The sequence below is a fragment of the Panulirus ornatus genome, chromosome 38, assembly GCF_036320965.1.
Source record: "Panulirus ornatus isolate Po-2019 chromosome 38, ASM3632096v1, whole genome shotgun sequence".
Lineage (NCBI taxonomy): Eukaryota > Metazoa > Arthropoda > Malacostraca > Decapoda > Palinuridae > Panulirus > Panulirus ornatus.
Genome location: NC_092261.1, coordinates 4,837,793 through 4,865,775, shown reverse-complemented (window position 1 = coordinate 4,865,775; position 27,983 = coordinate 4,837,793). Strand labels below are relative to the sequence as shown.

General features: G+C 37.5%; 2 protein-coding genes across 6 annotated transcripts in view; both read right to left on the bottom strand.

The window, feature by feature from the left end:
- Positions 1–1,936: 1,936 nt before the first annotated feature.
- On the bottom strand, positions 1,937–9,873 carry LOC139760842 (uncharacterized). The gene is made up of 3 exons (XM_071684511.1): positions 9,385–9,873; positions 8,887–9,088; positions 1,937–4,141 (listed from the first exon to the last, which is right to left on the bottom strand). Exons 1-3 carry the CDS (start codon positions 9,749–9,751, stop codon positions 2,785–2,787), a joined length of 1,926 nt encoding a protein of 641 aa, XP_071540612.1. The 5' UTR covers positions 9,752–9,873; the 3' UTR covers positions 1,937–2,784.
- A 2,328-nt stretch (positions 9,874–12,201) lies between these two features.
- Positions 12,202–27,983, bottom strand: part of LOC139760839 (ferroportin-like) — a 30,143-nt gene continuing 14,361 nt past the window's right edge. For all 5 annotated transcript variants that reach the window (XM_071684508.1, XM_071684505.1, XM_071684504.1 and 2 more), the window contains 9 exons: positions 25,959–26,073; positions 25,009–25,133; positions 23,080–23,194; positions 21,607–21,809; positions 20,207–20,417; positions 18,720–18,829; positions 14,791–15,124; positions 14,216–14,414; positions 12,202–13,215 (listed from right to left, as the gene is read on the bottom strand). In XM_071684508.1, the coding sequence (XP_071540609.1) occupies positions 13,116–13,215; positions 14,216–14,414; positions 14,791–15,124; positions 18,720–18,829; positions 20,207–20,417; positions 21,607–21,809; positions 23,080–23,194; positions 25,009–25,133; positions 25,959–26,073 (1,512 nt within the window). In that variant the 3' untranslated portion in view covers positions 12,202–13,115. The remainder of the gene's footprint in view (positions 13,216–14,215; positions 14,415–14,790; positions 15,125–18,719; positions 18,830–20,206; positions 20,418–21,606; positions 21,810–23,079; positions 23,195–25,008; positions 25,134–25,958; positions 26,074–27,983) is intronic.

The window sequence follows — 27,983 nt, the reverse complement described above, 5'->3', positions numbered from 1 at the left end:
ATTGGAGGTGGAAAGATGGAGTGAAAAAGACTTTGTGTGATCGGGGCCTGAACATGCAGGAGGGTGAAAGGAGGGCAAGGAATAGAGTGAATTGGATCGATGTGGTATACCGGGGTTGACGTGCTGTCAGTGGATTGAATCAGGGCATGTGAAGCGTCTAGGGTAAACCATGGAAAGCTGTGTAGGTATGTATATTTGCGTGTGTGGACGTATGCATATACATGTGTAAAGGGGTGGGTTGGGCCATTTCTTTCGTCTGTTTCCTTGCGCTACCTCGCAAATGCGGGAGACAGCGACAAAGCAAAAAAAAAAAAAAAAAAAAAAATATAGGCTAATTTCAGAAATGGCTGCCATGGCAGTAAATCAATGGCTTTACCTCTAAAACACTTAAACTCTACAATGGGGTTCCTCAAAGAGCAGTTCTTTCTTCAACTCTCTCCCTTCGTAACCTTCCATTACTTCAGGCAAAACTCAGCACGAAGGTCCTTTCACATGAAAATTACCTCACAGTCATATTACAACACCATGAAATCACAGAAGCAACATCAAATATGCAGCATTACATTGCACAACTGGAGCAATGGCTCATCCAGAACAGAATTTCTGTCCCTTAATGCGTCTTCAATCACTCAACCCCAGACAGACATGAATCCAACTTACAGACTCCAGTCTCCTTGAATGGGCAGTCACTTGCTCTGAATATAAAACAACAATTCTAGGCATCAAATATGACACAAATGACACTCCAAACCAAGAATATCAAACAAAAACAACATACAAAGTACAAACCTCAAAACTCCCAAATCCCAATGACCGACAACCTAGCAACCACAAACAATCTATCCATTTCACAATGAAGGAAACAAAAATTCTCCCAATACAGTACCAACCCAACATGCTCAGCACTTAACTCTATAGAGCAACACCAGAACTCTCCTACCTTGCTATAACTAACCACCACCACCAGTGCAGAAATATAAAGTTTATCCCCTGTATCACATTTCAGTAACCTCTACTCACTGATCCCACTATCTGCAACAAATATAATACTTACAAAACACATACATACTGACATAACCCACAAAGCATTATACAACCAACTTCCCAGACCGACACAGATATGACGTTTTATTAATAAGAATTACATGGCTGCATATTAATACTATGAGCACAGGTTTATATGTAAGAAAATCTATATTTAGAACACTACAATAAAAACAATGACAAAATATAAAAGTAAAACTCCCAAAACAGTCTCCAATGCCAACTCACCAGACACACCCATCAGAAACAACACTCCCAAGCCAAACACAAGTCACTCTCTTCCGTCTACACTCAGGACATCATCCATCACGACAACACTACAGATAACTCCTCAACATACCCCACAGCTCTTCATGCCCACAATGCAACTACTATAATGAAGACACTAAGCACACAGCTCAATTGCCTTGCACTTTGCACTTATACACACACACACATCAAAACACTTTCTGACCTACAGTCCCGACTGGTGAATGAGGCCTGATTCCTGAATGCTCAAAGAGCCTCATAAGGAGAGATGAGACTCCTTGGGCAGGAAGGTAAAGTAAGGTGTAGCTGGTGGGATGTCAGATAATTACCTAGTGGAGGCAAGGGTGAAGAATTCCTCTAACTGTCATGTGTAATGCAGCAAAAATCACAGCTCCCATCCACAATCAGGCCCAATAGACCTCTCCATGATTTCATCAGCTTTTTCATGGCTGAGTGGACCAAATAAATTGCCAGTTTATGTATTTTCATTATAATCCATCATTACCAAGTCATTTTAACATACTATTTACTTGCAACAGTAAATTCAACTTTCAAGGAGACACTCGCATTTGATGCCTGTTGTACCCATACTGAAAACCCTTCTAAGGCTACTCTTTGCAGGGCCAAATAAAAGAATGAGAAACATTACTCCCTTTTATTCTTTAAATGCCATTTTAATACAAGATACCAATGATACCTTTCAAAATCCATATATCCCTTATCACTGTTTCAATTGAGCCACATTTATTCCTCTTTGCCAACTAGTGCACACAAAGCTTAAAATGAAACTCTGAACAAGTTTCCATGAACCACTTGCTGAAGTTTTACTTCTGGTCGTAAATATCATAACAAAAAGGTAATTAGCTTGTTCTGTATAAGTGGTACTCCCTTATCCCGTGATGAGGGGAAAAAGATCACCGACTACATATCAGATATGCAACATACTTCTAACTTTAAATTCTTATAATATACAGGTTATAAAATTAATTAATGGGGTACATTTCTTTCTATAATTGGGATTTTTTTCTCCATGAGGCATTGAGCAGACAGGGTAAAGCTTTCTTTATCTTCTAAGCAAACAGCCAACTTTGTAAGCAACAGCAATATTAGCATGCATATCCTCAACAAATCAGGTCACTCCTGACACTGTCATTATTACCACATACCTCAGATAACAGATCAACTAAATTTTAATAAGTTTGATCACTAGAGAATAAGCAATCACTTCTTCCTTGTCTGCAAATGCGTATGACTTATATGTACAGTTCTTCACTCACCACTCAAAATCCTGTGTGGATATGCATAAACAAGGAATGTGGATATCACCAATTAAAGAGCTCTCAGGGTAGCCATGATAGTGAATCAACCACATAAATAATGGTCAAAATAAGCTAGGATAATTTTATCTTCTATATAATGACATTTATATGAAAAAGACAAATGAAGCAAAAGAAACATAATAACTCTCAATTCATTCTTACAGAATTTGTATCAGATGTATGAATGCTCCCCTAATTGATGAAGAATATTATCAGTAACATCTACTTCATGGTATTCTAAAGGCTCTAATTTAACCTGTTTTACATTAACCATATCACCATCAACTTCTATTTCAACCTCCATAGCTTGGTCACACATATCAACTGAATTTCCTCTTGTGACAGACATTACTATAGGTTGCTTAACATGAGACACATTACTTTTGATGCTTTTCTGTTCTACTGTACCAACTCTTGTATTATTCACTGCAGTTGCATAACTTTTAAATGAATTAATTTTTGTTTGAAATGTCTGAGGTGATAATTCATCCAAACCTACATGCCTCTGTTCAAGGTATCTAACTGGATTCTTCCTTGGTCTACCAGGACGTCTCTTTTGAATATTGGGAGATTTACCCTGTGCATTATTTTCCTTATGAGGAAGCATCAATTTTAGAGATTCTCCCTTTAGAGAAGCTGGCAGAAACTGCATGTCTGAGCCACTTAAGACTGGAAGCATGAATTTCATGTGGGAGTCTGAAGAACTTCCCAGAGAGGTAGATGCATTTACTGCTTGAATTTTTTTGGACCTTCCTTGCAACGCTCCTCTCCTCTGGTGTAGAGATGAACGTCCACCATTCCTCTGATTAAGGTCTGGCTCCTTTTTAACAAATAAACCTTCTTCACTGTTCAAATCATTTTCTGATGCATAATGCACATCAAAATTATCCCCATTCTCCCAGCATTCGATGACTTTGTTAATAACAGATATACGTTCCCAAAAGATACTGGTATCACAAGAATGCATTAGGTCTGACAACTTTGCTTTTATTTCATTAATAACTTTCTCCTTCCACCTGGGCTGAGGGGACGGTCTTTGGTCTTGCTGCTGTTGAGACTTCTGTTGTTCTTCCTGCTGGGAAAATAATTTTTCATCCTGGTAATCTTCCATAACTATGTCCTCTCCCATGTCCTCAACTTCTATCCTACCTCTTTCATCACTATCATCTTCCTCTTCTTCTGCTTGCATTATGGGATCTGATTTAATTGACCTAACAGCACTTAAATTTGTTGTCTGACGCGTGTGTAAAGCTTTTAGTCTTGCTCGTATATTCTTTGCATCTTGCAGGGTGGTAGGTCTGTGAAAATGCTCTTGCAGAAATTGCTGCAAGGCACGACTACTCGGCATAAGTTCTATAACATCTGCTACTTGCTTAAGCTCACTGTTGCTAATGCGTCTATTGATGGCATAATAAGGAGCCATCTCATTGCTCACCTCATGGTTGTGTTGCATAGTTGCTTGAGATATGACAAGAGCTCCTCGATTGTATGAAACTGACAAAACACACTCACATCCACAGGGAAGATACCTGCAATAACAAACATATGTAAAGATTAGTCAACAAAAGGTACGAAAAATCAAATACTATAATTCAAGGTATCCATTACAAATACCAAACTTAACACTTACCATAACATGTCAACACCCCATCTGCATTCCTCCCCAAGTTCCTTAAAAACACAATCAGATAAATGGCCACATTTCTCCCATCCAGCCTTTAACTGAGGATGGCTGTACTGGAAGCAGGTAGTAGTTGGTATGCAGCTACTGAATACGGAGGGTCAGTGATGGTTGTGAAGTAAACCAGCACTTCAGTGGTTGTAAAGCTGCATTCCTTCGACCCAGGCAGCTGTCTCTTCTTTCTGCCTTCCCCATGTTTGAACTGCATGCATTCTGTCCTCAAACACACCACTTGACAAACACTTAACTCAGACTCAAGGTTTTTCTGCAAAGTGCTATGCACTAGCCCTGCCTTTTGGTAAAATGGTAAGAACAACAGATAAAGTAGTAGTTGGGAACATCAGACAAGAGCATTAGGTAAAAATAGCGAGGAGCCTTAGATAGTACAGTAGTAGTAAGATGGGACATTAGGTAGACACATTAGTTAATTGTAGTTGGAAGAAACATTAGGTAGGAGCCTCTGAAAACACTGTGCTACAGTTGCCCTCTGCAAGTGGCCTGTTAGTGGTAAGGCACTAAAAGCTAAGAAGCAGCACTGCTGTTCAACAGTTATGGAGACTATTGCCATGGCTATTGCCTCAAGGGAGTTCCCAGAGATAGATAGATAGACAGAGAGCATGTATTGGAAATTAAATACTCAAGGGCAATATGTGACATGAGGAGGGATAACTGAGTAAGAGATAAGACAATACATCAAGAAAGAAATGTGGTGGTAAGAAGAGTATGACTGAGAAAGCTGAAATGGGTATGAATGTCAGAGGAGAAAGGGGAGGCCAAACTGGAGATGGCAGGATGGGGTGAAAGAAGTTCTGAGTGATCAGGGCCTGATCATGTAGGAGGGTGTGAAGCAAGCATGGGTTAGAGTGCACTAGTGTGATGTGGCATACAGGGGTTAATTCACTCTCAAAGAACTGATCTAAGGCATATGACACAGCCAGGGGAAACCACGATGAGATAAGAGGGGCCTGAGTGCAGATAAAGGGCTCTGGTTTCAATGCATTACATATGACGGCAATGTCATGTCTGTTCTTAGCATTACCTCACAAACATGGGGCACAGGGAAACAAATGGAATGCACACACACACACATATTTACATATATACAGACATATATATATGTATATGTGGTGGGGTGGTGACAGGAATGGATGAAGGCAGCAAGTATGAATATGTACATGTATATATATGTATGTGTCTGTGTATGTACATGTACATATACGTTGAAATGTATAGGTATGTATGTGTGCGTGTGTGGCCATTTATGTATACACATGTGTATGTGGGTGGGTTGGGCCATTCTTTTGTCTGCTTCCTTGCGCTACCTCGCTAATGCAGAAGACACCAACCAAGTAAAATGAAAAGAAAAAAATATATATATATATATATATATATATATATATATATATATATATATATATATATATATATATCCCTGGGGATAGGGGAGCAAGAATACTTCCCACGTATTCCTGCGTGTCGTAGAAGGCGACTAAAAGGGGAGGGAGTGGGGGGCTGGAAATCCTCCCCTCTCGTTTTTTTTTTAATTTTCCAAAAGAAGGAACAGAGAATTGGGCCAGGTGAGGGTAGTCCCTCAAAGGCCCAGTCCTCTGTTCTTAACGCTACCTCGCTAATGCGGGAAATGGCGAATAGTTTGAAAGAAAAGAAATATATATATATATATATATATATATATATATATATATATATATATATATATATATATATAGGGTAGGGTTGAGGGTCAAGTCAATTGGGAGGTGAGTTTGAATGGAGAAAAACTGGAGGAAGTGAAGTGTTTTAGATATCTGGGAGTGGATGTGGCAGCGGATGGAACCATGGAAGCGGAAGTGGATCATAGGGTGGGGGAGGGGGCGAAAATTCTGGGGGCCTTGAAGAATGTGTGGAAGTCGAGAACATTATCTCGGAAAGCAAAAATGGGTATGTTTGAAGGAATAGTGGTTCCAACAATGTTGTATGGTTGCGAGGCGTGGGCTATGGATAGAGTTGTGCGCAGGAGGATGGATGTGCTGGAAATGAGATGTTTGAGGACAATGTGTGGTGTGAGGTGGTTTGATCGAGTGAGTAACGTAAGGGTAAGAGAGATGTGTGGAAATAAAAAGAGCGTGGTTGAGAGAGCAGAAGAGGGTGTTTTGAAGTGGTTTGGGCACATGGAGAGAATGAGTGAGGAAAGATTGACCAAGAGGATATATGTGTCGGAGGTGGAGGGAACGAGGAGAAGAGGGAGACCAAATTGGAGGTGGAAAGATGGAGTGAAAAAGATTTTGTGTGATCGGGGCCTGAACATGCAGGAGGGTGAAAGGAGGGCAAGGAATAGAGTGAATTGGAGCGATGTGGTATACCGGGGTTGACGTGCTGTCAGTGGATTGAATCAAGGCATGTGAAGCGTCTGGGGTAAACCATGGAAAGCTGTGTAGGTATGTATATTTGCGTGTGTGGACGTATGTATATACATGTGTATGGGGGGGGGTTGGGCCATTTCTTTCGTCTGTTTCCTTGCGCTACCTCGCAAACGCGGGAGACAGCGACAAAGTATAATAAAAAATATATATAAAAAAAATATATATATATATATATATATATACATTCTTTCTCTATTTCCTGGCACTACCTCGCTGATGCGGGAACCAGCAATTATGTATAACAATAATAATAATAATGATAATAAATAAATATATATATTTTTTCATACTTATTCGCCATTTCCCGCATTTGCAAGGTAGTGTTAAGAACAGAGGAGTGAGCCTTTGAGGGAATATCCTCACTTGGCCCCCTTCTCTGTTCCTTTCTTTTTTTTTTTGGAAAAGTAAAAAACAAGAGGGGAGGATTTCCAGCACCCCACTCCCTCCCCTTTTAAATGCCAACTACAACAAGTAGGGAACGTTTGAAATATTCTTTCTCTCCATATTCCCAGTGAAAATATATATATATATATATATATATATATATATATATATATATATATATATTCCCTCAGTGGCCCAGTTCTCTGTTCTTAACGCTATCTCGCTGATGCGGGAAATGGCGAATAGTTTGAAAAAAAAAAAAAAAAAATATATATATATATATATATATATATATATATATATATATATATATATATATATATATATATTCATGTGAGAAACTGCAGAAGCTGGTGACCGAGTTTGGTAAAGTGTGTGGAAGAAGAAAGTTAAGAGTAAATGTGAATAAGAGCAAGGTTATTAGGTACAGTAGGGTTGAGGGTCAAGTCAATTGGGAGGTGAGTTTGAATGGAGAAAAACTGGAGGAAGTGAAGTGTTTTAGATATCTGGGAGTGGATGTGGCAGCAGATGGAACCATGGAAGCGGAAGTGGATCATAGGGTGGGGGAGGGGGCGAAAATTCTGGGGGCCTTGAAGAATGTGTGGAAGTCGAGAACATTATCTCGGAAAGCAAAAATGGGTATGTTTGAAGGAATAGTGGTTCCAACAATGTTGTATGGTTGCGAGGCGTGGGCTATGGATAGAGTTGTGCGCAGGAGGATGGATGTGCTGGAAATGAGATGTTTGAGGACAATGTGTGGTGTGAGGTGGTTTGATCGAGTGAGTAACGTAAGGGTAAGAGAGATGTGTGGAAATAAAAAGAGCGCGGTTGAGAGAGCAGAAGAGGGTGTTTTGAAGTGGTTTGGGCACATGGAGAGAATGAGTGAGGAAAGATTGACCAAGAGGATATATGTGTCGGAGGTGGAGGGAACGAGGAGAAGAGGGAGACCAAACTGGAGGTGGAAAGATGGAGTGAAAAAGATTTTGTGTGAGCGGGGCCTGAACATGCAGGAGGGTGAAAGGAGGGCAAGGAACAGAGTGAATTGGAGCGATGTGGTATACCGGGGTTGTCGTGCTGTCAGTGGATTGAATCAAGGCATGTGAAGCGTCTGGGGTAAACCATGGAAAGCTGTGTAGGTATGTATATTTGTGTGTTTGGACGTATGTATATACATGTGTATGGGGGTGGGTTGGGCCATTTCTTTCGTCTGTTTCCTTGCGCTACCTCGCAAACGCGGGAGACAGCGACAAAGTATAATAAAAAAAAAAAATATATATTTTTTTTTTTCCAAAAGAAGGAACAGAGAAGAGGTCCAGGTGAGGATATTCCCTCAAAGGCCCAGTCCTCTGTTCTTAACGCTACCTCGCTATCGCGGGAAATGGCGAATAGTATGAAAAAAAAAAATATACATATATATATATATATATATATATATATATATATATATATATATATATATAATCCTAGGCATTAAAAATATTCATGCATGATGCAGTACACCAAGCAAATAAAAAATTATGCTAAGGCATATCAAAAAAGTATCCCACAGAAAATTTTACTTATATAGAAAAAATTTAAGACAAATAATACACAACAAAGGTTTTGGAATGTAGAGGCACTGAAAAAGCATTTAACTTCTTCCATGGACTGGCTTGTACCCTACTGTACAGATTTTACAAAAAAAATCTGAACAGTATATCCATATTCTAACAGATACCATTACAATAAGTATGTTAGCCAAGTTGCATCTTCTGAATGTGTTCTGATGCCTTTCCAAAACCAGACTAACCTCTGTTTGGTGCGAATTCCTTGGCCAGCTATCTTGGGCTGACCATAATGAACGCAGCAGTACTTGACAGACACAAATTTGAAGCGAGCAGGTATGAAGTGCTTCTTCCTTCGGGAGTTTTCATAAGTCACACTGCATGATGACTTTATTCGAAACACAGAACCAGTTTCCCTTTTAAACTGGTTGAACAGTTCTTCAAATTCTGTCAAAAAGGAGATGCGTATTACCGAACTGGATATATAAACAAATATATTACCCTGCTTTGCAAGATTATGATGTCTTTCATTCCATGTACAGCAATCTTGTGGAATTCATAGATTTTGCTGAAATTTTATAGGTATATTACCTATTATTACTAACATTATCTAATATCTTAAAAAATATTATGCCCCAAATCATGCAAGACATCGTATTCTGTAAAAACTATACTAAAAATGATCAAAAGCCAAAGCTACCGGTGATACACATTATCATGATAATTTTACTGGACTTACTTACCTTGAAAACTGTTGAAAGTAGTTTGCGCAAATATTCTATTAAAATGTTCCGTTAAATCCACCACATAGGATTCGGTGTGTTCCGTTCCTGGCGATTCCTCAATCTCTACCTCTTCTGGGGTTCCCGTGTTCTGCAGAACCCACTGGTCCTCCATAACATCCACCCCGGGCTCCACCTGGCCCTTTGAGCCTTGTGCCGAGTTATCATGGTCTCTGTCAAGTTCAGAATTGTCAAAGTGCGAATTGTTTGCGTTCTGGCCTGTACTCACAACAACACCGACATTAACTTCACCGCGAGAGGCGTCATGGTAATCATCTATGCCCTCGTTTCTCACCAGCGTTTTCTTGATCCCTTTCGTATTCTGCATAATTGTAGTATTATTGTGTAATTTTATCTGATGGGCCAGAAGTTGTTTGAATTTAAGGAATGTATGATATATTTTTAACAAGTGCCAGACACAGGTTTCACCGTTGGTTGGAAATAAACAGTGACATAAACAACTAGTCAGGGTTGCCAACATGGCCTACAGACGAGTGCTGCCAGGGGAGCCAACCGCGCGTGTAAACTCCATTAATACCATAAATGATTATGCGCACTTTCTTCCATTAATTGTAAATGTACCTTTTTGTTTAGAAACGTGTGTAATCATGGTAAGAGTGACATATGGAAAGCAATGCATTGTACTTAAATTCAACAGATAAATCAGACTTTTATTGATGCGTAAATTTCATTATATGGCAGATAAATTTTACCAACTTTACATAGGGTTTGAGAATCGGACTCATAACATCAGTGTAAGGTAATTAAGATACAGATAAAACAAATGAATTATGACGATCATAAATAATAAGAGGTTAATGACATGTCCATGGTATACTCCGAGTTTGGTCTCTCATAGATGACCAGATTTATTCGTCATTCCCATTGGTAGTTTATCCTTCATAAACGGTCGCTCATCATCTTTCTCATTTTCTATTCCGGTTTGTTTAACTACTCTCTTGAGGTACCTTTCTTCCTAACATTTTCTATCACAGTAACGAAAAACTTTAATTTCATGTATGCCTTCCAGTGTGCGTGTGTGATACTTTTTGTGTCATGGGAGAATCTCATACTCATGTCGCTTACTTTTAACCTTGTATAAAATTACTCATGGCCCATCTCTTGAACTTTCTCCATTGTCATACTTATGCTTCAACAAACTGTCTTTCCCAATTTCGTAACTTACTTTATTCTTCATCAATTACTCATACTATAAAATGGATATTGCTGTATTTTTTCTTTATTTCAAATTATGGACCAGTGGTTCTATCTTTCAGAAAACTTTTCATTGTTTACATCATCAGTTGGCTTAAAAACTAAGATTGTGATGAAATCACCTCTTATTTTTCTGTCCTTCATGGTGGGAAGATTCATGGCCTCTAACCTTTCATTGTAGCTCAGTTCTCTTAAGTCTGGCACCATCATCGTTATCATTCTTGAGACCTTTTTCACTGGTTATCTGTGTATATGTCAGTGTGTTAAAAAAAAACTCAAAAAGCACATTCTAGTTTTGGCCTAATATGCAATGGGAACAGTTTGGTGAATAATTCTTTATTCATGCATGTACTTCCATGTAATTCTATTTAACAATTATTTTTCTCCATAATTCTTCAAATGTAGGCTTTGCCAACAGGTAAGGGACAGTGCGGACTCCCAAGTCTTTCTCAAACACTGATTCCTTCAGCTTATTTCCTTCTAGATTACATTTATATTGAGGACTGTACCCCATCCTCATTACTTTGCATTTACTTGGGCTGAATCCCATAAAACATACATCAGACCATCCATCTGGGAATGAACACACTTCTTCTGGCAAGACTTTTAAAGAAATCAAGACCAATGCTTGAAAGACTAAGCCTTGTGTGTAATTACCTATGCTTACTGAGTGAAGAGGTTGTTTTACAGGGGTCTCATCTCTTGAACCTTCTCTATCATACTTTTCAAACTTCTTTATGCTTCCCACATTCAGTTTCATCACTCACTTTACTCCATTCATCCACTACTCTTTTACTACAAAAGTACTGCTTTACATATTTTTCCTATTTACTTTCATGTTATAGCCTGTAGTTGCTCTGTCCTTACATTTTTCAAAGGAACGTTCACTATTGATATCCATCATCAAATGATGTTAAAATCTTAAAGGCTGAAAAGCATATTCAAATTTTGACTTAATGAAGAATGAAAAACTGGCTGAATATTTCCTTATCCATATATTTGAATGGTATTCTAATATTTTTCAGCAGATAGTTCGTATCCTTTACTATTTGCATATGGGACTCTGGTGATGGTTAAAGCATGTCTACTTCCGTTTGGATTATTACCTGTTTGTACTGTACAGGAAAGGAGTTACAGACTCATAAGGCTCTATCTCTTAAACTTTCTCTACTATCATACTACTGAACAATTTCTCAAACTTCTGTATTCAATTCCTCTCGTCGTCCATTCTTAAACTACAAAATTACTTCTGTACGTCTTTTATAACATGCTTCTTGATTAATTTCATGTGATTACCACTAGCTGCACATGTGCATTAGTGTACGAGTTCAACTCCTATATCATATATAATATGAGCTTTGGTGTATGAAGGTGTTATGATGATAGTGTAGACATGGGTAGCAATGTGGGTTACTACATGGCAGATATAACAAGGTTGTTTATGAGTGTGATAGATATATTCATGTCCAGCACAATGTGTTAAAAGTTACTATAATAAAACAGTTTGCATGTACTGTGGCAAAAGAACACCTTGGGAGTAAAGAACTTTTTGAAAAAACAGTATTTTCAGGTTTTATCTTTATTCAATTAAATAACATTATAAATACAAGCTATCATAAAATTGCAAATCTAACAAGAAAAAATATAGTAAAAGCCATTATTTCATAATCTGGCTTAAAGAATTTAATTCCTATCTACATACTCACTCACTGAGCACCATCTAATCCGAACGTGGCAGGTTTAATACACAATTTTACCAATAAATTTGAATTGCACAAAATGATTTTAATAACAACTTATACAGTGATAAGGAAAATAACATTTACATAATAAAACTTTCATGATACCAAATATGCTGTGCCCTTGATTTGGAAAAATAATTTTTTAACATGCTTTCAATACTACCCACGTATCTCCATGTCACAGAAAGTGACTAAAGGAAGTGGAAGCAGGGGCAGGGCTAGAAATCTTCCTGTCTTGTATCATCACTTTCAAAAATTACAAAATGAAAATGTCAAGCGAGAGTTTTTCCTTGAGGGCTCAGTTGTCTGTTCTGATTTTACCATGCTTATACACAGATGAGATGGTATGGAAAAAAATTCAGTTTTAAGTTATCCTTTGCAAAACACATAAATCATGGAAGGCTGTAACGTATGGAGAATACAACCTCACACTTGCGAATTGCAATGCCATGTATGTGGCACAGCAAATTTAGTCAATACAGTACCAACAAAGAATTCTTTTTTATGCAACTGTGATGTAAAATATGTTACATTGACATGCTGAAAATAATTCAGGAATTGGAAATTAATAGAATTGGTAAATGAGTACCTGCTGAATCAGTTAACTTCCAGCCAATTTGATGATGATGCTATCATCTTCGTTAATACCTTTTCATTATATTGTACTTGTAAGACAAATATTAAGCAAGAGAGAAACTAAATTGCACATTATCCTTGTTAAGTACAGTGGCTTTTCTAAACCGTCACAGGACTGAGCTGTTCATCTTCAGGGGTAACTACTGGGGATGTAGGAGGTGTTGGGCATCGTCTTGCATACACAGCAAACATTATCCACCTATGGAATAAAAATATCTTTCATACTCATACCTGTTTGGGTGGGGAGTTGCCTTTTGCTTTGCTACCCTGCTTTCCCACTATTTTTTGGGCACTTTAACAGAGAACCTCATCATGGACTAAAGGATTCATGATATTTGTCCTTCCCCTGTATTTGAAGCTCAGGTTTGCCCTTGGAATAAAACATATAGAAAGCATAATAAACAATGTACACTCAATTAAAATTTGTGGTTACAGCAGTCTCTGTAGGTAATGATCACTATGAGTACTTGCATGAGGGTTTTCATGTATCAATCACAGAGCACTGCCTGGATCTGCATGATGTATTTTCTATGGTGCAATGAAAGAGGATGTAAAAAATTGTGAGTGAAACTATATCCTATCTATCTATCTATAACTGTGATGCCTGTTCACTCCTGAAATTCCCTCATGGGGGTGGCCATTATTGCCATGACCATCCCCTTGAAACTATATCCTTTTCGTAGTGTATCAGGTAGGAGTCTCTGCAAATACTGCATTTGAGTTCCCCTCTACCAGTGGCCTGTTAAGGGTGTGATATAAAGGCTAAGAAGCGGCACTGGAGTTTACTAGTTATAGAGGTTCTATTGCTGTGGCCACCCCCTTGAGGGAGTTCCAGGTGGGAGCAGGCATCAGAGATATAGATAGATTGTATATATGTCTTTGTAGGAAATATCTTTATTTGAAAACCTTGTTGTAAAGCCCTAGGCTGAGGGGGTAACAAAATAAAGTAATGCCTACTCATGATGCAGTAAGTCTTAGAGGCTGACACAAATATGAGACAGTGATTAGTATATAACATGACTTTTCAGGTGAAAATAATACTTTGTTAATAGAAACCTACTTGGCAATAAAGTCAACAAGATGGAGAGGGAAGATATTTTTGATATGCCAATGATGTAATTTAGAGACATAATGAAGTTACAAGAATGGAATCTCAATCTATCAAATTTATATAAAGACAGAAAAAAAATTAAACTTACCCAATTGTTACAAAAATGAATGACAGGATGATGAGTAAACCAAAAGTCTCTCTTTTTGGAAGGATAATAAGTAGGACAGAGCGTAAAAGATCAAGTGTCTGATTCAGTGAAGATTGTACCCCATTGATAGCACCACGATGGCCTTCCTCCACACCCTCTTGTAGGATCTGTGTAACTGTCAGATCTGCCACCCACAATCCTAGAATTGTAATACAATTAGGTTCGTCAAGTATGATTTTTGAATGGAATGAGGAGAATTATCATAAATTATCTTAACAAATAAAAGAAATGACATTCATCAGAAACACTACAAATATCTACGATATCATGGGCATCTCTTGCATTATCAACATCTGCCATACTCCTAGCATTTTTTTCTTCCCTAAATTCCAATCTATCAAACTCTAATATCATGCTGCACCTCACAAAAAACATATCTTCTAATATCATGCTGCACCACATAAAAAACTGATCTTCATCTACCAACAGAGATCCACATACTCTGCCATACACATTCTATAAGTTCTCACATATTACAAAGTTCTATAGGCCTTTCTGTTCAACTAAATACTTACCAAATCGTGAGGTGATGATGCCAGTTAAGAGAAGGATCACAAAGGTGAAGTCAGCCTCTTCCGCAACCCTGATGGTTGGTTTGTCTGGTGGTTCATGAGTCATATTCAAAGATATGATCTGCGTGTCAACTAATTCACTTGAAGAGGTTGTGTTGGATATAAGATAGGTAGGAGGCAAAGGGGTAGAACTTATAGTACCCACAGAATTTTTACCATTGCCTAAGATAGCAGAAACATCAAAGGGGCTGCCAGGAGCAAAGACAGAAGCCACACAAAGGGTCAAACATACTGTCTCACAACCAAAGCCAAGCAAACCAGTTTTTGCCACTCCAATCTGTAGAAAAGAGAAATAAAATTTTATATTAAATTACACAGCAATAACTACACTTTAAAAGAAAATAAAACACAGTTATGATATATGTACCTAAAACTTTTGGAAAAATACTTGTATCTGACTGTTGGAGAAATGAACAATATGGTGTCCTTACAAAGAATGAAAGTTTATACATTCCTTTTGCCTCACATTCTAGAATCAGTAAATTTCAATACACATCTTCCTCTCCACTGTACCACAGTCAGCTTTTGATAATACCATGTCGCTGGTAATTATATATTCACAAGTTAAGTTATCCTATCAAGACTGCAGCCAATTTGCAAGTGTTTTTCAGCCCTAAAAGGAATTTTGCAGAAGAAACATAATCAAAAACAGATAATTATTACTTGTTCATGAACAATAACCAAGCCTGCAATCTGAAAATTTTCTGACCTGTGTGGATGTCTCTAGGTCCCAGAAAAGAAATCAATCTAAGCTTGTCTTTCAGAACAATACTCTACAATCTTTATATATGTTATAACTAGTGATGTGGTCTAAATTCCTGCCATGAGGCCATGACTTCATCTTCAAAATAAAGTCAATACATACAACAAGGAATGGCTGAACTCCTTCCATATCTTTCCTTTACTAATCACAGTGACTACCTTAATAAGGTCTCTTGAGACTCACAAGATATCTTCATCTAAAAATCTGGTATATGTCAACCTGGTGTTTTACTGCCTTTTTATCTGAAACATTTGGTTTTCAAAACCAGAAGCCCTTAAAACAAAAGTCTGAGTAAAAAAATGGGTGCTTCGCTCCCTGTTATCCTGATTGTTTTTCTACTGAACAGTTCATATCCTGGACAGTTTGTTTACATACAGGTTTCTCTATGATCCATTTCCTTGCCTAACAATTCACACTCGAGTATAATTTCTTGCTTGACAGCTATCTCTGAACTGTTCTCTCATCCAGCAGTTCACACCATGATCCACTAACGTGCTTATGGTTCCTACCTTGTGCAATTTCCTCTACTGTACCATACTAGCAATTCTACATTTTAATTTCTTTTACAGTAATCTACATGGCTCAGGCAGAAACATATCCTAGTCATGGACAACTTGGATGAATGGAAAATAGAATAAGCAAAAAAGAATGAGATTACTTAAATCACCTCTGTTGTTTGCAGACCTAACTCCTAAAGGCAGAAAGGTTGTAGGAACAATGAAAGACAAAAACGGGAAGAGAATCCCACAACATTGGTGTTTGAGGAAAGGAGCAGCAGCAGCCCGAAGCATGCTTTAGGTCCATACCTTAATTGCAAAGACACATGAAGACAACTCACAAAAGCAGTGGCCAAAATATAACCTGTATAACCTGAGAACAAAGACAGGGCAGCAATATCCTTGATTCATAGTACCTATGGATTCCATCAGTCTATTCATTTGTTTGCTTTTAACTACTGGGGAAGGTGTCTTTTAAATGGGTTAATTACACACTAGAATTCTTTGACTTAGGGATGGTAACTTCTCTGTACCTCAGCCCACAATTTTTCAATACTGTGTCCCTCCCTTCTCTTCACACCCCTCCATTCTTTGCTCTTCTGAAATGTATTTGGCTTAAAGGGTAAAGAAGGATCCACACTTTGTATATTTCCTTGTCCATGCCATAAGGTCTATATTTCTGGATCCAGTGATGATGTAGCCTTGAAACTATGCACTACAGTACTGCCATGGGATTCTACAAAAACAAACTACCTAACAGTTATGCTACCATGGTCTGTGCATCACAAGGGTTCTTGTCTATGACTTATCCAACTATTATGTTTGCCATTCATAGGGATGGAGGCATTAGTTTCTCTTCTCAACCTCACTCAATGTGAGGAAAGACCATAGCATTCTTTTCTCAGCAATATAGCCAACAAGATGTGTAGTACTCACCCACACTCGGAATCGGTACACAATTTATGTGGATGGGTTCTCCTTGTACCCTTAGCTATGGTCTTATGTATCTTGACCAAAATATTATCCCCTCATGCTTTATATCACCATATCAATTCACTCTTCTAAAGATCTCTTCACACAAAACAGCCTTTTCACATGTGTAAGATATCCATCTCTTTGAGTTTATTTTCCACTTATCCTGGCCTCAAAACATTGTACTAAGGTTTCACAGTTATGCATCATAGTTAGAACAAGAACAAATTCATGCAAGCCTCTTGGGCACTCTACTGTATACTTAAGTATTCTATACATACATCACAGCTTCCATTGAAACCCTAGTGTATCTACCTTGAAAGGTTTTACCTCAGCTTTCTAATTACAGGTACACCACTGATTTTCCGGCACTCTTGGTTCCAAAGCCTTGCCAGATTAACCATTTTGCCGCACCAAACGTGGTCACATAATAATAATTCATCAACATACCTCTAACCCACTAATAATACATATTCCACGAGTTCAAAGTACACCATGGACTGCTATAAATTTATATCAAACAAATATTATATGTTTGAGCACCCTAAGATGGTAAGTCTGTCCTTAGATTGTTTGAATCCTGTGGGGTCTTCTTCGTTTTCTGTTGTTAGTGTTTTCCTAAGTATGCATCACCAGAATAATGCAGTTTCGCCTGCATTATACACCTGCTCAGGACTGAGGTGCTCATCAGCTATGAGTTTCGCAAATTCGTCCACACACTCGGCAGCTCCTTTGTGGTCTGCAGACCGCTTTTCTCCGCACACTTTATCCATGGAAATTCCATGATGAGTCTTTGAAGCCACCCTTCACTACAGTCACGCTCATGTTGTAATTTAAGTTCTTTATGGAACAACTCAGCCTGGTCCACTATCATGCTACCTGACAAGTCCACTCCATCACTCTGACACTGTCGAAACCATTCCATCATCACTCGACTGTGCTCAGTACTCTTACCATCTTTCATAGTTTTTCTAATCATAATTTGCTTCTTGGAATCGCTGTCAGCATATTATTTCAATATTTTCTCCCTTTGCTTCTTTATATCATAAACAGCTGATGAACCAATACTGTTGATGTCACACAGCTTACCCACCGAAACACCATGGTCCATTTTTTTCAACAGTTCTATATTATCTTAGATCAATATGGACTGGTGTTTATGTTTGACACCACAACTGACACTCTCATATGTCTTAAAAGCCATAGCTAGGGTTAAATTTAAGCAAAATAAGCTAAGAATCTCACAGAATTGCAGTATCACCACCAACAAGTGCAGTGTAAAGAATATAAATAAGCACGCCCTACACACGACACCATCTGTGGCAGCCCAATAAACTAGTATGGTGGCTGCGGTAATTTCAAGTTCCCTCACATAACTTTGTACACACTAAAGGAGGTGCCGAACCATCAGTTGCTGGAAATTCGGTGGTGTACCTATACCACCTTTCGTGAACTTTTCTCTAATTACCTTCTTATCATTCAGTATTCCAACTGTTAATGTACTGTGACAGCCATCTCTCAAAAATCAGTCTTACTGACAGTAATATTTCCATTAATGGAATCTAAAAATCATCTTATTGTGACATAGTACAGTAATACTGGAAGAAATATTTCTGTAAAGAGCTTAAAAACAAACTAACCTTTGATCTTAGAATGGGAAATGCTAGAGAGCCAAAAATCCCAAACAATGAAGCCACAGCTGTCAAAATCCCAAGAATAGACTCTGGCACACCAGAATCGTATACAAATGCTGGAAAACAGTGTCATGTATTTACAGATTTCATATACATAATAGGATCATGAGGGAAAAAAGTAGATAATATTACTGATGCACCCTTTATGGTTTGAGATGATTATTAAAAGTAAACTAATAACTAATATTCTTACATAAGTCTTTAAACTCTCCCGAAGATTAACATACAAGAAAGGTGTACTTCACAAGGACAAAGAAAGTGTTTATATACAAAGAGTAGGGGCATAATTACCCAGCACTCAACTAATAAGGAAGTTCTTATATCTAGAATTTCGAATACCTCCAGATACAAAAACATACTGTAATAACCGGGGTCCATACAGGATGTTTTGGCCTGTTTTAATGCTTGTTGAATTTTTTCTACTGAAATGGAATAAGCAAAAGCTGTTGCTATAAGTAAAACTTCATCAAAATCTAAATTTGAATTGCCAGACACCATACTGTATGAATGGTTCAAACTGAAATGATCTGAAGGTGTACCAGTTTCACTACCATCTTGGTCTTCCCTTGCCCATGCTCCTTCCACCTCTTACACTCAAATCCTCTTAGTCTTATTTGCTTATCCTCAGAAGCTATATGCATAGTAAATGTATGTGAACTCAATGCATGAATTAACAATTATCTACATCTTTAAAAAAAATTAGGGAAATTACTAAAGTAGATGGAATTCTTACCGACAGATACAGTATAAATGCAAGACAATTTAGGAGTAAGTGTTTCATGTATTCAGCATGGAAGTTGTATCTTGAGCCGAGCCTGAGGGTTCTTGTGATATGTTGAATAAGTGTTTGTAATGTTACAGAAACGGGTGCATCTCAAAGTGCACGAGACTTTATAACTCACATACGTCGACTATGTGAGGTTTCAGATGGGTGTATGTCTATTAGGTGGTATTCAAGACTCTTGGGATGGACACTGTTAGGCATATGTCAGGTCATTTCAATGAGTATATGTTTTGTTTGTGGTGTGTTTCCTGGGAATGAGGAAATCTGAGTACAGAATGTTGAGGTGTGTTGAAGAGGTAAGCTTTTTCTATCTACTTGGGGATCAGTGGTTAGTTATAGAGTGGTCAAGATGAGATGGGTAAATATCAATTTATTCCAGGTACTCAGCTGGGTTAGCTGTGTGCTAATTACCCAGTCCTGGTGGAATCATTGTGATTCATAGTCTCTTTCTACCTGGGGGTCAGTGGTTAGTTATGGAATGGTCAAGATGGGATGGATAAATATCAGTTTATTCCAGGTACCCAACTGGGTTGGCTGTGTGCTAATTACCCAGTCCTAGTGGAATTATTGTGATTCATAGTCAGTGATAATTGTAAGACAATGGAAGCTTATAAGTAAAATGATCAATAAAGCATGCATGCAAACTCACCTCTAGAATAATTATCAAAAGCAAGAACAGTCATAAATAGAAAAGCAAGACCCAGTCCAGCATCTCTTACGGGGTGCCTCATATATGCAAGCCAAGCCCCCCAGGCTGATACAAGTCGCTCTATCATCACGTGCCTTTTCTTGATCTCCCCGTTTATTCCATCAATGGCATTTGTTTCTTCAACATTTTCTTCCGCTTTTGTGTTGTATTCCTGTAGACAAAAACTACTTGATAAAATATAGACTCTGACTCAACACTCTCCAGTAGAGCAGTCTCATAAATTGTGCTGTATTTCTTTTAAGTCCCTTTTTATAATTTCATATAAATGGGTTGTTATTTGGTGGATCTTTTTTGCCATCTGAAATACCATTCTTTGACAATGAAAATTCTAATCATTCACATTAGTTCTTGCAGAGGGAAAACCTTGAATGACATTAAAACAAAGGCTATATGAAAGAAACAAATGTAAAACAAAGGGCAAGAAGAGGATTGAGATAAAATATAAAACTGGTACATCCAGTACTGGCAAAAATATATCAAGTCTTGCCTAGGTCATTAGTTTAAATGAGATAAATTTAAATCAGAGATCCTGATTTAGAAGAGGTATGATAATTTTGAGCATCACTTCAACACTCCTGCTTCGGGACTGTAGTATTCCACCACCTACCTGGGTATCTAGGCATATACTTCAGTGACATACCAATGCCATTCAAGGTATGTTAGCTCCCTTTTTTTGTTCATGAACTATATTTTTACACATAATTATCTCATTTGATAATGGAAAACAAAAAATTAATGGCCTCCTCTTTTGTCCACATCATGACTAACTTTCTGCAAGACATCCAGCATCAAAAGGCTGTAAAAGTATTTTATGGTTGTAACTTTGCCTTTTATAATTTTTTCAAGCATTTCTTCTTATGTAAAATCTCAAGGCCATCTTCTAAGTTTTGAATACTGTCTGACATTCATCTATTAGATAACCTCCATATTTTGTTTGTACTGTTTTCCCCTTCCTGTTCACATCTCTCATTCAACCACCTACTACCTATTATGTACTCCTTTCTCTTCTCCATTGGTACAGATTTTGCTATGCCTTCATTGCAGAAGTACTGTGCTTTTGACCCCTGGTCCATTTTTTTTATCTGAAATGGCAACTTTGAAACTTTAAAACTTTAAGTGGATAGGTAAACAGCTCAAACACTTGTTATATACAAGAGATTTTGCAGCAAGGTCTCAGAACCGTGATTTTTTTAAGACAACTAAAATATCAAGAAAGATATTTCCTTCCTCTCCTTGTTCACCTACCCATTCCTCTATCCTTTCCTCCTTCCATCTCTTCTTTCACCTTTATTTCTCTCCTTCATCTCTTTCATTCCTTTCACCCTCCCTCCCTTACTTACTTTAATCTTGGATTTCTGAAGGTCTGCACTGGAATAGAAGAGATGATGTAGCAAGCCATATTCCACAACAAGGGAACCTACATTCCAACTTGCTATAACAATACCCCCAGCTGCCATTCCAAAGCCAGTCATAACAGCACCTACAATCACTGGTGCTAGAACTTCGGTGCTTAAGTCAACTGTTCTCAAGACACTGTTCATTCCTGTAAAAATAATAATCCATGATAAAAAAAATAATCTTTCTAATATTTTCATTTCTTACAATGCAAAAAGCTGGCAGAGTCTTCACTTGTGTGATGGACTAACATACACTCATAATTTTTCAACATATGATTTGAGTATTGCTGCAGGATTGTCAACACACAGCATATTAATGTACAATGGAAAACAATCAGTATGTGCGGCCATTTTCTGAAATGGCTTACATAAGAGGAACTCTCATTATTCAACCCATAGAACCCTCTGTAACAGTGCTCTATTCCAATCTGCAGTTAAGTTCCTATAATTTTACTCCATTCAGTGATTCCCAACCTTTTTGATATGATGGCCCACCACAGCTGATTGAAAGAACTCATGGCACATTTCCCATCTTGCTATGCTGAGATAATATTTACATTAGGCTTGATGAGCAAACTATCAAAATTTACACAAAACTCTTTTGTATCATTTATGGTTATAAGGAAAACTAATCAATTAAAGCATAATAAATCTTCACAAAATACCACAGGAAGTAGATGAAATATCAAACAAAATCTTCAGTTAACATTTAGACTTTCAGAAGCCATTGTATAGTGCATCATTACAAACCCTCATGATCCACCCAGGAAATATGCCATCGATTAGCATTTATAAAGCAGTAGCTCAACTCTTTATACTTTTCTTAACTATAGTTCCACTTAGTTTGGTATCCTCTCTGATTCTTGTTTTATGTACTTGCCAGCAACACAGTTACATTAGGCACTATATAATAAGTTTGTCTGGTGGGTTATTACATCTGATATTTCCTTCTTCCTTGCTGTTATACATAGATACAATCTAGTATTTATGATGTATCAGCCCCTCGTAATCTTGTGTACATAATATCATGGATCATCTATGAAACTTTCCTGTGCACATTCTAAGTATCTTTATCTCTAAATGTACTTCTACAGTAACAGAAATGAATGAATGAAATAAGCTATGGAATGTAGACAGAATAAAGGAATTTGAAGAGTTGTATAAAAAAACATTTGAGTTGAGACTGGAGTTCCACAAGTGCAGAACTCCTTTCCTATACCAAAAAATACATAACTACAAAAGAGGTAAACAAATGGAGCCAGTGAAAACTGGAAAAAAAAGACACTAATAAACAATATTTTCTCCTAAAGCATCATTTCAATAGGTAAGCAAAAGCATCTATCAAACTACAAATGGGCAATATAATCTATTATCAATAACAGAGAACTCACACATGAAATGGAAGAGCATACATACTTGCTAACTGAGTTTTGTTCTTTCCACAAATGACAATAATCCAATCCTTTTCAATGGCAAGTTTTGATCCCAGTGTTCCAATCTGTGCAGCACATGCAGTCAGAATAACAAAGCCCTGAAAGGTAAGTAAAGTATATAAAAGCCTCATTCACAGAATAAAGTGATATATTTGAGACATATGGTCCTCATTACTATCCTATTCTACAATTTATCACTTAATGCACTCTGTTGCTTAGTACATATAACTCCTTACAAGTAAATACTGCTCTTCTTCATTCTACTGACTATACATAATAATTAGGCAGATCAGTATGCTAAGTCTGCTTGCAAAACTCCAACAAATAATGCTGAGACTACAAAAATTGTTTCCTACTTGTTCACAGTTTCCCATGTTGGTAAGACACCACCAGGAACAGATGAAAAACTTTTTTCCCCACATCCACTCTCTAGCTGTCATGAATACCTTACCAAAACCATAGCCCCCTATCTACAGCCAAAACCCACATACCTTTCTGTGGTTTCCCCCCATGACCATTATATAAGTCCCTATTCAGCATACTGATGGTACATTGCCCCCTGTATAGAGGCTCTTACCTAATGTTCCCACCTACTATCATTACATAATGCATCTCATCTGATATTCTTTTTTATATTTCCATTATACATAATCACTGTTTCCCGCATCAGCGAGGTAGCACCAGGAAACAGACGAAGAATGGTCCATCCACTCACATACACACATATAAATGCCCATATACAAACATATACATATACACACACAGAAATATACATATATATATACACATACAAACCCTATGCACTATGTTCGTATACATACACATGTACATATTCACACTTGCCTTCATCCATTCTTGTCGCTACCCCGCCCCACAGGAAACAGCATCATTATCTCCCGCTTCAGCAAGATAGTGCAAGGAAAACAGACAAAAAAGGCCACATTCATTCACACTCAATCTCTAGCTGTCATGTGTAACGCACTGAAACCACAGCTCCCTATCAACATCCAGGCCCCAGAGACCCTTCCATGGTTTACCCCAGATGCTTCACATGCCCTGGTTCAGTCCATTCACAGCATGTCGACCCCAGTATACCACATCATTCCAATTCACTCTATTCCCTGCAAGCCTCTCACTCTCGTGGATGTTCAGGTCCCAATCACTCAAAATCTTTTTTCACTCCATCCTTCCACCTCCAATCTGATCACCTGCTTCTCCTTTATTCCTCCACCTCTGACACATATATCCTCTTTGTCAATCTTTTCTCAGTCTTTCTCTCCATATGTCCAAGCCATTTCAACACACCCTCTTCTGCTCTCTGAACCACTTTTATTTCCACATATCTCTCTCACCCTTTCATTACTTAATCAAACCATCTCACACCACATACTGTCCTCAAACATTTCATTTCCAACACATCCACCTTCCTCCGTACAACTCTCTCTATAGCCCATGCCTTGCAACCGTGTAACACTAGCGGACCTACTATTCCTTCAGACATACCCATTTTTGCTCTCCAAGATAATGTTCCTTAATATCTCAACTTCTCTGACATACCCATTTTTGCTCTCCAAGATGTTCCTTAACATCTCAACTTCTCTAAACTGAAATTATCTTAAACAGGATTATATTCATCAGGGATTACAAATACTTCGATACCTGTGACAGCATTATCATCAAACTGGAAAAGCAGCTCATCAATACTTTCTTAAATTCTTGTACTGGGCAAAAAAAATATCAATAACTACTAAAAGAGAGATACAAGAAGAAAGGGCAAAAGGGAGGATAGGAAAAGAAAGGGAAGGATAAAAGAAGACTAAAGTGATGGAGAAAAGAAGGGGCCAGAGCTATAAAGAGAGGAGGGAGAAAATGGGGAAGAGAAAACAGACAAATCACAAGACATCCAACTCACCTCAGCAACAACAAGTGACCAGCCATCCCAGGCAGTAAATAAGGGACGCTTTGTCGTAATAACCACCAACAGGGCAGCACAAATGCAGACCATAATATTCTGCATGCCAAGGCTTAGTTGTGCAGCTGTTGTAAAGAAGAACCAATGTAGTGTGCATACCAAAGCAACCGAGAAAAGTAGGATATTTGTTGGCATAAGAAAGTTAGGTTATAAAAATTGAAATTCAAACTCTACTAAGTTGAAGAAAGCTTTCTAAGTAAGAGTCACTGATACTTCAGCACAGTGCAGAACCCACTAAGACAAGCACCTGGAAGGCTAAGGAAACCATAGGTCCAATAGTCAGGTGAAGACTAAGGAAACCATAGGTCCAATAGTAATTTGTAGTGCTGATGAAAATAATGCAATCTGTACATCAGAACTGCAGATATAGAGAACTATATATACAGTTATGGCAAAGTTCAGTAAGTTCATTACCCAGAATGAAAAGTTTGCTGCCCATTGATACACAAAAATATAAATATAAAACATTCAAAAACATGTAGTATTCCAACTTAAGCTGTGACAAGCTTTCACACACCTGAAGTATCTCTAATATTGGAACATTTTATTTGTTGAACATGTAAAAGGGGAATAATGAACTCCTTGTCGGTGAATGTAAGTGTGAATACAAGCAAGGTTATGATTATTAGCAATGGACAGAGACAGGTTAGTTGTGGAGTAAGTTTGAACAGAGAAAACTTGGAGAAAATGAAGTATTTTAGATATCTGGGAGTAGATATGGCAGTCTAAGGGATCATGGGTGCTGAAGTGAGTCACCAAGGATAAGAAGCAGCACTGGAGTATAATAGTTATGGAGAATCTTCAGCTGTGGGCAAACCCCTTGAGGGACTTCCCAAAGGGAACTGGTATCAAGGATATAGATGGACAGATAGTTGACCAACACAACTTACCAGTCAATCTTGATGTGCGATCAATCCAACGTCCAACTGGAGCACCAAAAACTATTACAGTAAGAGCAAGGGCTGCTCCATAAATGGCTGCAAGACGCAAGGACCCAGGTGTTACCTGGAAAATAGCACTGATGTATGACCTACTTTTTTCAGTATAGTATCAAATACGCTTTATTCATGTAGATAACTTAAGAAGATATAAGAACTGATTTTGATCTGCTAAATCTAATAATTACATTGGTTACCTTAATTTTCATTCCTTATAGCTAACTTTCCTCATTTTGGGAATCCATTCCTTTCTACCACTGGCACATACCCATCTGCTAAATAATCTTTGTTCAAGTACTTGGAAAGATGAAGTGGCTTCAAGGAAGAATAGAATATACTTTTAAGTGTGCACAAATGCATAATTGATTGGTAAAATCCATATCTTAAGATGGCTACAATTCTTATTATAGCTCTTTAGGCCAATGTCCAGACCAACTACAGATAAGAGAAAGAGACAGATAATTCAACAAGCAGGAAGTGGGCAATCACTCATCTGAAAGGAAAGTTACCATATTTTGAGTTTATCATATATACTCGCCTACAAGTCTATCTTGTAGATGAGTTGACCCTTGATTTCTGGCCAAGAAATCATTCATTTATGATATGCTTTGTGTATTGGTCAACCCAAGTTATTGAGGGTAATGGAACAACAAATTAGGGTAATAAAGCACCATATTTCATGGCACATAAAATTCAATTCAGAAAATCCTCACTGGGCATTGAAGGCAAATTGTTTAGCATTTATCATTATGGCACTTTACAATGAAATGCAGATAATTTCAGTAAAAATATTGAATACTCCCATTCAAGTATTTATTCAAGTCAATTACGATAGAATATAATTGTAATACAATACTTTTTAACTGATTATGGTAACATTTTCTGAACAATGAAAGAAAGTGAAAATCAACTGCTTTCATCATGATCTTATCCCACTTTCCACTGTAATACATAAGATCATTTCAACAAAAATATTACATTTTCAAGAATGCATCATATCAAGCACAGTATGAATAGAATATCATTGTAATATAACTGTATTTCAACCAAAAACTATCAAAAAATAAGTAACAACTCTTGAACATTGGAAGGTTAGGTAAAGTCTTGTTTTCATCATGTATTCTATCCTATTTCACATTGAAACACATCACATTTCAGCAAAACTACTATTCATTTCTGATCACATATTCATTCTTTGATTACTAGCAGTTACTGGTAAATATTTTCCATGTCTGAAGCCAAAAGTTGCTCCTAGCCCTTCCCATCATGCAAAAATTTCAACCTATTGAAACCATTACCCTTGTATAGTTCAATCCCATAATTTTTTGCCTAAAAATTTGGACTTAAAAAATCAAACTGTACATGAGTGTACATGGTATTTTCAGGTGCAATACAAAGCTAGGTACAGTAACGATGCTTCATACATGTTTGCTGATCGTGAGTAATCTACAAAACTGAAGTACTGTAATTCCCTTTTGTAAGTGTTTAATAGTATAATCGATTTTTTCATTGACTTACAAGTACAGATAGTGTCATAAAGAATCCCTCCATATTCAAGTTTTTTTTACAGATTATGGCTAGTCATGATAGTAAAGAAAACTGTTTTAAGGAATGAAACACTTTCCTCCTTCATGGGCTCATAATAGAAAGACTGGAAGATCCTTCTCTCCCTTCCTGTAAGATGTGCCAGTGCTCTAATAAACACAATATTCCCCACACTTAGCCAAAGTCAAGTACTGTAAGAGGACAGTTTGGTGAGTTATCTGAAAACCAAATAACGAATAACTCTGACTGGAAATGAAGTGATTCTACTGTTGAGCTCATTTTCTATAAGGTAAGATATGCAAGTTAACTTGGCTACACACAGGGCAATAGTCACACTATGATGACAATTGCAAGAATAACAAATGCCACCAATTTCCAATGTAGATTTTCTTATTGGAGGGGAAACCAAGAATTCTGACAAGCCTGTGAAAA

Bases quoted from the DNA above. Each gene is read 5' to 3' on its own strand.
- LOC139760842 (XM_071684511.1), bottom strand. From the start codon at position 9,751: ATGCAGAATACGAAAGGGATCAAGAAAACGCTGGTGAGAAACGAGGGC. The intron at 9,089-9,384 runs GTAAGTAAGTCC...CCTTTTTGACAG, and splicing joins TACTTTCAACAGTTTTCAAG to AATTTGAAGAACTGTTCAAC. The intron at 4,142-8,886 runs GTTAGTCTGGTT...TTGTTATTGCAG, and splicing joins GGAATTCGCACCAAACAGAG to GTATCTTCCCTGTGGATGTG.